Below are 14222 nucleotides of genomic sequence, written 5' to 3'. Positions count from 1 at the left end.
GTGAAGAATATGTTTTGCAATAGAAGGCTAGTGGACTTTTTTGTTTGTTTCTTTTGGAAAAAATGCAAAGGGGTTAATGAACTTCTTCAAGCTTGGCCTTGAACTCCAAGATGAGATGAACTTCTTTTGCCTTTGAAGAGTGTATCACTCACCCTCCTAAGAACCAGGATAGCGTAGACTTCTATTTATCATCTTTGGAAGATATTTTGTTTCTTGATACACGATGATCCAAAATTTTGTTCAGCAGCTTAATTTTAGGAAAAGGTTTTCGAGGCCCCTGCCCTGTTGGCCTCTCCTTCCTGTGTTGATAGCAATTGGTATTTGTATCCCATTAATCAGTGCAAGATTGTTTTTGAATGCAGCCAGAACCCTTCCTTTGAATTGTGTTTCTGAGGACAGATCTTACCCAAAGTAACTTAATTTCTTGGGAAGGTAGGGAGGGGTATTTTTGTGCATGCATCAGAGTATATTTCTAGACCTCAGGTTTCACAGAACCTAAGAGATTTTGGTATTTCTGTAAGAATAATCAAGAATGCTAATGGTCCTGGTGGCCTCTCCTCTTCCCTCCTCTCCCTCTTCCTGTCATCCTAAAAAGCCTTCCTAATCCATAAACTGAGAATCAAGTCCCCATGTTGGACAACATGAGAGCCCAGTCTAGTCTTTTTTTTTTTTCTAACTTACCCACGCACTTTGGTTTCTCCATAGAGTTGCTATAGTGATCGGAAGAAAACACGAAACTTAGAAGCTTATGTGGAATGGTTTAATCGCTTGAGCTACTTGGTTGCTACTGAAATCTGCATGGTGAGAAAATGAATTTTCTCTGTCTTCTGGGTCTTGATTATTTTTCGTACTTTCTTTACATTTGTGGGCCTGCATGTTGGATAACTGCCTTCCATCCTTTTTTCCACTTAGCCTGTAAAGAAGAAACACCGAGCAAGAATGATTGAGTATTTCATTGATGTAGCTCGAGAATGTTTCAACATTGGCAACTTTAATTCCTTGATGGCAATAATCTGTGAGTATTTTCTGGTGGATATGTGTCCTTTATTTCTGTAAAGCAAAATGTATAAAATTGTGAAATGTGTTCACCAAAAATCTGCAAATAGTTTTATTTATGAAAAATGTACTTTTGAATATTGAAATTTAGAATGTTCAAAATGTTTTAAATAGCCAAATTGGTACAAGCAAGTATACTTAATCTTTCTTAAGTATGCAAGAATTCGTGGAATACTTTTAATTTATCTTCAATTAAATATTCATCTATAAAAGCTGAGAACTGATCATTTTTTGATTGCCTGTGTTCCTGTACTTAAAGTTGCAGTCCTTACTTACTACTCCAGCATACCAACCTGCTACTCTATATATCATGGAGATTTTTAATGCCAGAGACCATGTTACTTTCCATTCATTCTATAAACATAGGACATGAAATAACAAGTCTTAGGTGTTCTAGTTTATACCTGTTGTCTTGCTATAATTATTGATAGTGACCCTTTCTTTGAAAAATGTACTAGTTTATATGACAAATTATATGGCCATCCTACACATTATAGGTGCTCAGTAGATATATGAATAAAAGAACAAAGGAGTTAGGGTCAATTTGATGCTAGAGAATCTATCGAATTTAATTCAGTAATCTGAATTACTGACAAAACCCCCTTCTCTAATTCTTTATTCCATTTTGTTTGCATATAATTTCCCCTTTGCTGCTCTCATAAAAATACTGGCCAGATTTCAACTGTTTTTTATTTGACTCACTCCATGAAAACAGTGAACAGAAAGATTATCTGAGACAGAAATCTGAAAGGTTCACAGTCTAATAAAAAAGATTACTTAATTTCTCTCTTCTGCCATCAAAAAAATGTCAAAGCATGTCATCCATGCTTTGCATTTATCATCTTATTAATCCACTCAACATTCCTACAAGAATAAGCTGAGTTCCAGAGGAAAGAAATTTTCCCAGGGATGTCCAGTTAACAACTGACTGATGGAAGCTCAGTCAGGGATCAGGAAGCTACAGCTCGTGGCCCAATCTGGCCCACTATTATTTTCTTTATGACCAGTGATCTAAGAGTTTGAATATTTTTAAATGATTGAAAAAAAAATCAAAATAATATAATATTTCTAACGTGAACATAATATAAATTCAAATTTCAGCATCCAAAAATGAAGTTTTATTCAACACAGCCATAGAAATTTGTTTATATAATTACCTATGACTGCTTATGCACCATAACATGACAATGTTTTGTAGTTACTATGCAGACCATATGGCCTGCACAGCCTAAGACGTTTACTGCTTTTCCTTTTACCAAAAAAAAAAAAAAAAAAAAAAAAAAAATGTGCTTACCTCTACTCAAAGCAAATGTGTCATTATGCTGTTTCTGGGCTGGAGGAGAATTTGCAAGAAAAAGTTGTAAAGCTGGAGTTTATCACTTACTAACAATTTGTTGAATCCAATTACTTACATTTAGTACTGAACACTTTCAGTAGTATAAATTGGAATAGCTTTTCTTATATCTCTATTTCAATTTTCTCTTCCTCCCATGCATTTTAAATGTGAAGCTGGCATGAATATGAGCCCAGTCTCTCGACTAAAAAAAACTTGGGCCAAAGTGAAGACTGCAAAGTTTGACATTCTTGAGGTAAGTGAAACTGATGTTTTACTGTTAAATGTTTTATACCTGGAAAATGGGATTCATTTGTTCCATCTGTCGTCTCTGATAGTGTTGCACAAGAAAAAGCCTTACAGACCAAAGGGAAAGAAAGGGATTCAGATTTCAGAAAAGGAAAATAAATCAGGTTTTGGACTAGTCTTTTTATAAAAAGAGTGTCCATTTTGAGTTTAACTGGAGAAGTGCTGACTGTCAATCACAACACATTGTATGCGGAAATAGAGTTGGGGTCCTGAACAGTTGAGGAGTTTATGTCTCAGTTTGCCTAAACTAGATTTATTTATCTATTTAATTTATCTGTAGTGTCTCAGTTAGGATTTCCTCATTCCCACAGAGTATTCTTTCACCATTCTTTCAACAATTGCAGCTAACTTGTGCAAAGCCCTTCCCATGTAATTGTGAGGATGGTAAGAATTGTGCACAAGGCATGTGTGTTTGAATCTAATTGATTCATCTATTCCCTAGGTGTATTGATGCTTTCAGTCTATTGTCTTTGGAAATATAAGCATTCTTTCCCAAGTTTTTCCCCAATTGTAAATTATCATTAGATATCTCTTATGATGCCTTATTCATGTTATCTAATAAATTTGTTTTCTTTGTTGCAAAATGGTATGCTTTCAATTATTTTGAATGATTTGTTATCAAATGTAAATAACAAATTCCCTACAAAGTGACTAACCATTACCTAGCCAGTGACCGTCAAAGGAAAATTTTCTAATGTTGAGGTTTGACTCTTGGTTATCAGTTTTAAATCTGATATCAAGAGTTAGCAACACAGATTGGTTTAGCCTTAACATGATCAAAATTGACATTAGCTTGTGAAACTGAACCAAACATCAGAAAAGAAAACATTTGTGTTCTAATGTGTTGTGTGTACAAATATGTGTTTAAGAGGGATACATCTTATTCCTAATGAGTTCCCTAACTTATTTTTAATTGCTTATGTTTAGTTTAAGTTGTGATTTTTTAAACTTCTACAGATGAGAAATAAGTGGTTAATACTCTTCTTTCTTTTATCTGTAGCATCAGATGGACCCTTCCAGCAATTTCTATAATTATCGAACAGCTCTTCGCGGGGCAGCACAAAGGTCTTTGACTGCTCATAGTAGCAGAGAAAAGGTATGCACGTAAAGCAGTGTGTAATTTATGATAGAGTCACCACGTTTTACACTGCAATGCAATGGGAACTACTTTACTGAGCTTCTTTTACCTATTCATACCTAAGACAGATGCACATCATAGAAATTTTATCACTTGACACATAGGGAAAGAGGAATGCTAAAGAACTTTGCAAATACATAGTACTGTGTTATTGGTACATTACTAAAGTGCTTATTTTGTAGTGCACCTTGTGTTTAAATAATAAGTCACATATTAAGGTGACTAATAGCATTAGAGGGTAATTTAATTTAATGGAAAACAGACATTTAAGCTCTGCACAAGGTGCCTGACTTAATGTAACCCTTTCTTTTAAAAGAATTAGCTTACCTCCCATGGTTAAGTCATTTATTTTCAGAAAGTAGGCTAGTTGCTATAGCATTAGGCCTGCTGTTACTAATTGGATATGCAGGTGGCAGCAAAAAGTACAGGGATGATGTCTGAGAAATTAATGATCCTCTCCCTGTCTATGCTTAAGCAATACTACCCTGGATCTAAGGGTCCTCTCTTGGCACATTTTGTTGTCATATTTCCTTACAGAGGAAGGCAAGTCATCTCAATGTTGGCCATGGTGTTATTTGAGAAGTACTTACCTCATTTTAGTAAATGGTTAGTGAAGGTTGCTTGGTGGTGTTATCTTCCGTTAGATTCTGGCTCTCTTTTACCTTAAATTATATAGTAAACAAATAAAGGAAAAGGTGTGGGGCGGGGGGTAAAAAAATACTTTACAGCATCTCCATCATGTCTCCAGGTTTTTAACCATTCCTCATAGGATCACATGGTTTTCAATCCCTTAGCCTTTCTATGTTTTTGTGAGCCTTTTTTTCTGCATGCCAGCAGAAAAAAATAGTACCTTTAAAGTACAGTTTTGGCTCTCTGAATTAAGACCATTTAAAAAGGGAATTGGAAAATATAACTTGAGAAGTCCTTCCACTAAAGGCATCATGGGCAAGACCTTCTGAAAACCAAACTCTCTCTCCTACTAGTAACCTGTATATTCACTTAGCTCATAGGAATCCAAAGTCCTTATATTCTGACTTTTACTGCATTAGCTTTATATTAGATTTAAGGGCTACAGATATGATGGGAATTATCTTTGGGTAAATGAGAAGTTGAAGAAGCCTGTGAAACTTCTTTCTTGAACATGGGCTTAGGGAACTGAACAGTGAAGTACTCTCAGGGAGATTGGCTGTTTCCAATTCCTTGGGAGAGCAACTCAGTCGATAGTAGAGAATCATGCAGGCATCCATGCATGCAAACATCACATGAGGAACACCCAGAATTTATAATCCAGCTAGAGGCACATGGCCTGCATTTAGAAAAATTTTATATATCAATGCGAGAAAATAAATGATTAACACCCCATGACTCTCATAGCTCAGCACCAAAGAATAGAGCACAGGAATATAGTTCTTGCTTTAAAAACTATTACAATGTACAAATATTACATCTTGATCACAATTTTGTTCTCATTTCCCTGTGACTGTCATATGATGATGTAGCTCCATTATATTTTAGGGCATACCCCACCTGGGTAGTAGCTTAAAAGCAAACATAGACAATATTTTGATGGATGAGCATCGCTGTGTTCCATTATGCCCCTGCAATTAGAATTTCATGTAATTTTCATGTATCATAAGGTATTATTCATTTGATTGTTATCCAGCCACTTAAAAATGTAAAATATGTGACTCCTAAACCATCCAAAATTGGGGCTACAGTTTGCCAACTTCTAATTCTTACCACCACCAGTAAATGGTGGTTCCAAATTCTTAACTGATGTCTGACAGAGTCCAGCACTTCTCACCCTTAAGTAATTTTTGTTGATTGTTGAAGTATACTTTTATCATTATTCTGATGGTGTCTTAGTTCTAACACCATAGAAAAATAGCCAGTAACATTAGAAGGAGAAGGTAATGAGATCTTTACTAATTCAGCCTTAGCAACTTCACAGACAAAAACAAATGATTAAAAGCATATTCAAGAGAGCTATCAAAACTGAAGATTCAATTTGCTTATTTTCAGAAATCAGTGAAACAAAAAAATAATGAACACCTTTTTAAAATTACTTCAGGGGTATGTTTTCCTGTTTATTTGGTATAGAAGTGCCACATGAGCCATGAGCTTAGGAAACTTCAAAACCATGATCTTGAGGAAATAAGAGACCCACAATATATGTTTGGTATATTATTTGTATTGTAGAAAATTTAGAATCATTAAAAATATGTTGGCATTTTAGAAAAAGTGGAAGTTATTATATCTGAGCCTTTTTCTTTTTTTTTGGTAATGGGTATAGTAAGATTTAGGTTACTTAATTAAAGATTATTTGGGATTAATTATTGTAAAATGTCACTCCATCAAACCAAAGAATTCAGGCAGGAAATTATTGTTAAAGAAAGTTCAAGCTGGACACTGTGGCACATGTCTGTAATCCCAGTGGCTCAGAAGGCTGAGGTAGGAGGATCACGAGTTCAAAGGCAGCCCCAGAAAAATTAAGGCACTAAGCAATCCCTGTCTCTAAGTAAAATACAAATAGGGATGTGGCTCAGTGGTTGAGTGCCCCTGAGTTCAATCCCTAGTACGAGAAAAAAAATAAAGAAGAAGAAGAAAGAAAGAAAGTTCATTGTAGAGAGTTATTGAATTTAACTCACACATTTATATTTCTCCCTCACTGTGGCACATCTGTCTCACATCATATTGTACCAGGTGCTTCTGAGGTGATTTTCCATGACAGCAAGTGCTAACTTGTTTTCTCATTCACAGGCTATCTTTATCCCATAGGCATGTGTAGCCATGATTGCCCATAAGCTCTCACATTATCTTGAGCAATGCCCTCAAGGATCAAATAAAATTATCCAGGGGGAAAAATTATCTAAATTGTAGACATCTAAATGATGTGGCAATATAAATGATGGGCCACACACCTTAAATCTCAGTACTTTCCAGAGATAATTCTTCTATTAATATTTTACCATAACTAAGAGGTTGATGAATGAAAAGCAAGAGTGCCTTTTAGATATTTTTTCTTTTAATTATAACTAGAATTTTCAGATTTTATTACATGTTACTCTGCACTGAGAGAAATAGGAAGAACTATAGGAAAAGCATTTGCCCTTCTATTTCCCAGTACCACTTATTCTCGCTATGTTTTGGTTAATATTAACATTTGCACTTTAAGCAAAATTATGCAAGGGAGGAAGTGGCTGTTACATAAGGTGTACAAAGCACTATACCTTAGTTCATTGTGGCCTTGCATGCAACTCAGAGTTAATGTTGTTTATTAATCCTTGGAACTATTTGATGAGATGCTAAATATTTATTTACCTAGACAAACTAGAATCTTTTATTTTTCTCTAGATTGTGATACCATTCTTCAGTCTCTTAATCAAAGATATTTATTTCCTCAATGAGGGCTGTGCCAACCGCCTCCCAAATGGCCATGTCAACTTTGAGGTGAGTATGATAAAGTAGGATGAAAAAATCAGGGCACAGAGGGAAGTGCGGCCTCTCTAGCACTGCATCCCAGGCCTGGCTGCAAGAGCTGACTCTGTAGTTCTACAACAAACTTTCTCTTTCCCTATTATTTTATAAGAAATTAGTAAAACCAAGTAGAATATAGTTGCCGTATCATCATCATCATCATCATCATCATCATCATCATCATTATTTGAGGGAATGTATACCTGGACCAGCCTAGCAAATACAGTTTTTATTAAATTTCTTAAGTATGTAATACAGAAGCTTAAAAACCAAAAGGAAGCATTTTAAAGGGAATTGTCTCTTGCAGGCTTAATAATTTTTGATGATCACCTTTAAAATTCTTCTCCTTTGCTCTCTTTCAGAAATTTTGGGAATTGGCCAAACAAGTGAGTGAATTTATGACATGGAAACAAGTGGAGTGTCCATTTGAGAGGGACCGGAAAATCCTGCAGTATCTGCTCACAGTGCCAGTCTTTAGTGAAGATGGTGAGGCCATTCAGTTATAACCACACTGAGCATCCCCAAATCCTGCATTTAGGAAACAAGCATATAAATGTTTGATGCTTGATTCTGCATAAAACTAGAGGCCAGTCCTCTAATCTGTCCCAGCTTAAGAGCATAGAAAACCTCATGATGTCTCCCTAAAATTTTTAACTTAATATTCATCCATAACTGGTGTGTTTCCAAATTTAAATCCTTTCAAATCCCTGATCTGCAAAGCTTTGAACATAAATGGAAAGCTATTGGAGGGTTTCTTTCTTTCTTTCTTTCTTTCTTTCTTTCTTTCTTTCTTTCTTTCTTTCTTTTCTTGTTTGGACTTGCTTCAATGGAAAAGAGATGTTTTGTGTTTTGTTAATAGATAAGGTAATTTGGAGTGGGGGGGGGGGAACCCCAAACAGTAAATTGTTATCACCAGCCATTTCAAGAAGTAAAAGAATGTCTTTTAAACTATAGGGACATTAAGGCAGAAAAAGTGAATGAATATATATAGAAAGATTCACCAGAAGAGAGAGAGAGTTCATAAGACTTGGGGATTTGTTTTATTGATTCATTTTTAATATCCTAACATCATAGGAATCAAGAGCATCAATTGGCTAAAGTTTCTCATCATAGATTGATAGTGTTTGCAGTAATGTCTGAAAAACATTTTGAGTGACTATTACCTACTTCAGAGTGTACTTGATTGTTTCTAATCTCTATAAATAGGATTAATAACAACCTTTCAAGTTTTCAGATGAGGATTCTATTTTATTTAAAAAAGAAGAAAACATATTAGAAGGATAAAAAATTGCCCTAGAAAACCTGTGAAGGTTGTTTAAAAACTGAGGGTACCAGAAAAGAACTGTCACCCTTTTCATTGTAAAGAACATAAATCTGAGTGTATGGCAGCATTGTGTGGTTTGCATTTTGTAAACATTTTGCCTTATGAATTCTTAGTTAATTAAATGTCTTTTAGGCTTAGAGGCCCTGGGGGTTTTGCTGAGAGGGTCAATCAGAGACAAAATGATGTTATATGTTCTTCAAGAAATAATGAACTTTCTCAGTCATAATTTGATACCTGAAAGAGAGAGTTGTCTTGAATATGGGTTCAGGTTGCACAGGAGATGGATGGAGGTGGATAAGTGGCAGGCTCCAGTATTGACACATGGTCTCTTTTGGTTGATTGTAGCTCTCTACTTGGCGTCTTATGAGAGTGAAGGACCTGAAAATCATATAGAGAAAGACAGATGGAAGTCTTTAAGGTGGGTCTCGTTGCTTCTCATTGCTATACAAATCTACAGGAAATATTAGCTTTACATGAAGAAAGCCACCCGTATTCTTTGGGAAGTCCCCGTTCACCTGTTCCAAGTCCTTTACACCATATTTCCTGCTAACTGAATCTTTGTGGCTTAGAATTTTCATTGCCCTAATTCAGCTTTATTACTTTACATTTTTTTATACTGGCAAATACACAGTGACTCTGTTCTTCTTTCTTCCATAATATAATAGAATGAGGAATTGAAATTATCCAATGGTATGGTACAAAGAAAACACCATTTTTTTTTTTTTTTTTTTTGTCTAAAAGATCAAAAGTTCAAACTTATCTCTGAGTAGTTCTTCTAACCCGGAAATATTTTTTTGATCTGAGATTTAAAAAATGAACAAAATATTGGTTAAGTTAATGCTGGACCAGTTAACACTGATAATGTTGGGGCCATTACTTACCAACTAACTGGATATCAGACCCCTTTTTGGTTTGAGAAAGAAAACTGGGACTTTAAATAAAATAAGGAGTTTCATACTTTAAAATGTTGCTATCCCATTAGAATTTTCACACAAAATGTGTTAGCATTTGCATTTTTAAGAATCTTGAGATATGGCCAGGCACTGTGGAGCACACCTGTAATCCCAGAGGCTCTGGAGGCGGAGGCGGAAGGATCTCGAGTTCAAAGCCAGCCTTAGCAATTTAGTTCAAAGCCAGCCTCAGCAATTTAGTGAGGCGCTAAGCAACTCAGTGAGACCCTGTCTCTAAATAAAATACAAAACAGGGCTGGGGATGTGGCTCAGTGGTCAAGGGCCTCTGAGTTCAATTCCTGGTATGTCCCCCTCCCCCCAAAAAGAATCTGAGATACTTTAATAGGTAAAAGCAGTCCAGGGCCTCATATAATATAATCAAAATTGTATTTCTACTAAGCTGCTCCAGGAGTGCATGCCTTTGGGTATGTACCAGAGCTGACAAGCACTTTTTCTCTTCTTCCTTTTGTTCTCCCCAGGGACAGTTGGGAGCTTACATTATATTTGATATTAGGCTAGATTTCATGAACCAAGGTATCTAAGATACACTTGTTTTTGGTGTGTGTGCATGTTTGATTTGTGTGTTTCAAAGGAAAACTTAGGCCACCTTCTTTGTACCTCTCAATGAGGAGGGATGGGGTACACAGGTATCAGAATTATTATCTTTAGGACAAGTTGAAGGGATAGATAAAGGACTGAAGATGTTTCTTGTACCTCAGACACAGATAAAGAGGGTCATAAAGAATGGCTGGCTGATACCATGATTCCTGGGGACATTTTAGTCCTGCTAGGTTGATGCCCTAGTTCTTTTTTTTTTTTTTAATTTTTTTTGTGCCTGTCTGTGTCACATTCCATTTAAATTTTGCATTATTTTGTGTTTGAATTAAAAGATATGTGTGGTATTCTTTAATATTTGGACATGCAAAAATAAGTTTTAAAGTCTACACATCTAACTAGATAAAATGTGGAAATAACTCCTCTAAAAATGAACCTTTTTAAGGTGAATTTCATCTTCCATACTTTTTCATCTTAATCCACCCTTTCTCTTTTAAAAACTTCAAGTTTGGTAAAGCCCTTGGGTATAGTTTAGCTATTATTACTTTTCTTGAAGATTTTTTAAAAAATTATCCAGGGGAAAGATTGACTATGCATATGTGGTGTCTACATTACCTGTGGCATCCAGACATTAAAATAATCCAGACCTGCCAACACTTGTGTTTTAGTTGTTTCTCTGTTATGATACCTTCCTACTGATTAGTGAATCGGTTGTAAGATTGATTAGTCCAAGGTTTGATAGTAAAAACTAAAGATTGAGTTGCATAATCCCTTCCCATATCTCCATGTACCATATACACAGTACATGATAGCATTGAACATTTGATTTGTTGAAATGCAACCAGAAAATTTAGTGGATAATTTAGAAATTTGAGGTGAAAAAAAAAACTGTACAGACTTACATTGTGTCCAGGAATGGATCTGCAGTTGTACTCAACTCCAAAGTGCTCATAATACTTCTTGTAAGAACTGAAGGGCGGACTGGCAGCGGCCGAAAACAAAATTAATGGCATATGAGGAAATATGTGTATAAATATTGAAGATATATTCTTTGGTATAAAAGACTAATTTACATGTTAAGATTGTTTTCTAAGGAGGCTTGAGGAACAAACTTCCTTTCATGTCTGTGCTTAAGCCTTGCACACATCATTTATACATCCTGTCTGTTCTCATGGTCATGATCTAGATCTAGTGCTTCCTTCCTACTTGGCCCTTCTCTCCCCAAAAAGTTCCTCCTGCACTCACATACTCCTGAGGCAGGCTTCCTTTCTTGTTGGTTGCTATGTGTGGTTTTGTGCAGTGTATGTGTTTTTTTCCCTACTACCTGATAGGCCCCTTGAGGGTGAACGCAGGGTCATTCCCCTCATGTCCGCCTCAGCCCTGGACACACTGCCTTGCAGCTCCTGCTCCTGCAGTGTGAATGACATTGGTTTACTGCATTGGCCAAGGCATAGTACCCACCAAAAGGATAAACAGCAGACACTAGGCTGTCACAGTTCACAAAATCCCATGTTAAGCAAATACTAAATATTCTGGAATGATAGCTCTTACCTGAAAACTTTTCAGTATATAACTTTGAGAGCCATAAAATATGTGTACATAGACACTTCTCTTGCTGTTCCCAGAGTCATTAATTCCAAACACATTCATCAAAGGCAATGACAAATCCACCTCTGAGGGCAGACACTTTTCTTGTCACTTACTATTTAAATGATCCCAATGGTCATAGAATGTGTTGTAGAAGATGCTTTTATCTACTTAAGTAAACTTTCCTATTATAAGACTGGCACCTACCTTTTAAGCTTTTTATCTTGAATGTTCTTTGTGCTTTTTTGGTTTTTGTTTTAATATAAAACCACTCAAGATCTACACTTATGTATAAACAAAGCTTTTGCTGTCTTCCTTAGAAACTATTTTAAGTGACTAGCAATTTTTCTAAAGGGCAAAGAAGACTTCAAAGTTTGATCACAATCCTGTTACAGGTTTTGGTTATATAAAATTGAATCTAAGACCTAGGACAGGCAGGTGCAATGGTGCATTCCTGTATCCCCACAACTCAGGAGGCTGAGGCAGGAGGATCCCAAGTTTGAGACTAGCCCTAGCAACTAAGAGAGACCCTGTTTCAAAATAAAAATAAAAAGGAGTGGAATAGAGGTCAATCACCCCTGTTTCCATTCCCAATACAAAAAATAAAACCTAGGAAAGACAAAATTAATATTAGGCAATGTTTTAATCCTAATACTAATAGTCTTCTGCGTGCTGACTTAAATGGTTTACTTTATTGCACAGGTCGAGCCTCTTAGGCAGAGTTTAACACATGGAAGCTCCTGCTGCTGTTGCTGCTGCCTCTGCTGCCACTGCTGCTGCTGTCGCTGCCGCTGCTGCATCATGCAGATTTTGGAGGGGCTGGCCTTTGTTTTCTGGCATCTAGTACTAGGAAAACTCATGAAGACCCCACAGCCCTGAGAGCGCTCTGGTCAGCAAAGCAAGGGAGCTCACTCCAGAGCAGATGGGAAACTCCATTCCCACAGCTGACAGATTGACTCAGATTCTGTGAGACTGAAATGTTCGCTGAAGACACTTGAGAAAGAATTCTCTAAAGATCCCGGCTCTGCACATGATTCATCTCCTGGAATTTCCATGTGAATCACAGCTCTGCACCTGGACGGAGTTTTCTTTTGTGTGTGTGTGTGTTTTTTATTTGGTTGAACATTTGCTGCTACTGGGACTTACCCAGCTGAGCGCTGGCTGTTAGGAAGCCCATGTTTCTTTGTTAATTTAAATTAAAAAGGGAGAGGAGGGAGGGGAAAAGCCCCCCCCCCCCCTTGGTTTTGATCCCAGACCTCAGCTCAAGCAGTATTGCCAGAGAAGGCTAAGACCGGTTGGACTGCGGACTTCACTGCCCTTAGTGTGTGCTGTGTTGTAAATTCCTCTCCTCCCTCTTCCTACAAGGTTTTGAGTTGGCTGCTGGTTAGCAAACTCCTTTTTACCCATATAAGTTATTTAATATAATAATGAAGCTCAACACTGTGGTAGGAAAATAGCCACTAGGGGGGAAAAAAAAGCAGAGTGTGTTGTCTGTTGGGCTACTTACCTTGCTAGGACTTTTTGTTTTCTTTGCCCTTCTGAGCTGTTTACAGTTGACCACTGTGTTCGACAGGTGGGAGGGCAAAGTTTTTCAGTATTTTTTTTGTTGTTGTTGTTGATGCTTATTTTTTTATTGTAAATTTAAATGATCTGATTTAAAGGGTCTTAGGAAAACCCATGGAATAATCACATTCTAATTTTTTTTAACAGACTATGATTTTTCATTACCTTTTGGAGTCTGTTGGTGACTAAACATGTAAACAGAATAAATTGGAGAAGTTACCTCCTCCCCCAAGCAGTGAACAAAGCAAATGAAAAACACCTTGCTGTTAACTCAATGATTGATCTACTTGTGAAATAGCTCACCTTGGGAAACATCTAAATAACCTGTAGTTGCTCTGCAAACAACCATTATATATATTTACTCTAGGAGAAACTGTAGAGTAGTACTCTGTGCTAATGAAAAAGCAAAACACCATGTTCAAAACAGATGTATGAAAAACCTTAGGACATGGCTTCCAGAAACAGCATGTATGCTGCGCATCATCTCAGCAGGCCCAAACCGGCTCCAAGTTGTCCCATTACAGTCATCAATACATTTTACACTCTGCCAGGAGTTGTGGCGTCTTTTTTTTCTTATAGGGGTGGAGTTGTGGTATGGGTGGGCTTGTAGTCACAGTAGCTCAGCTGCGGTGACTGGCTGAGAACATGTGTGTCCTTGAGGAGAACGCGCATGGGCATTTGTTCTCTAAAAATGAATCAGAGTAAACATTAAATAAATAATACTTGCCAGGTGCTTTCTAAGATTATGTGATCATCACACCCACTTTTAGTGTATAAAAACAGGTATGTGATCTGCTGAGAATAGTAATTTGTCCAAGGCCGCATAGCTAAAGAAAGGCACAAGGATTGGAGCTGGGCCTTCTAATTCCAGAGCCCAAGCTTTAAACCACACCAGCAAAGCACCTTGCAAGTATCCTGGGGAATCTTGTT

The 14222-nt window shown here is 36.7% G+C and overlaps 1 protein-coding gene across 2 annotated transcripts in view; it reads left to right on the top strand.

Annotated features, from left to right (window-relative positions):
- Positions 1–13834, top strand: part of RASGEF1B (RasGEF domain family member 1B) — a 36824-nt gene extending 22990 nt beyond the window's left edge. For both annotated transcript variants that reach the window (XM_081304424.1, XM_081304423.1), the window contains exons 7-14: positions 706–801; positions 913–1015; positions 2566–2645; positions 3699–3794; positions 7191–7286; positions 7676–7799; positions 8983–9055; positions 12432–13834. In XM_081304424.1, coding sequence (XP_081160550.1) covers positions 706–801; positions 913–1015; positions 2566–2645; positions 3699–3794; positions 7191–7286; positions 7676–7799; positions 8983–9055; positions 12432–12456 — 693 coding nt within the window. In that variant the 3' untranslated portion in view covers positions 12457–13834. The remainder of the gene's footprint in view (positions 1–705; positions 802–912; positions 1016–2565; positions 2646–3698; positions 3795–7190; positions 7287–7675; positions 7800–8982; positions 9056–12431) is intronic.
- Positions 13835–14222: the final 388 nt, after the last annotated feature.

This window comes from Spermophilus citellus (assembly GCF_964194105.1).
Source record: "Spermophilus citellus genome assembly, chromosome: 8".
Taxonomy (NCBI): domain Eukaryota; kingdom Metazoa; phylum Chordata; class Mammalia; order Rodentia; family Sciuridae; genus Spermophilus; species Spermophilus citellus.
Note: the sequence above shows the minus strand (reverse complement) of the source record. Positions and strands in the feature narration are given on the sequence as shown.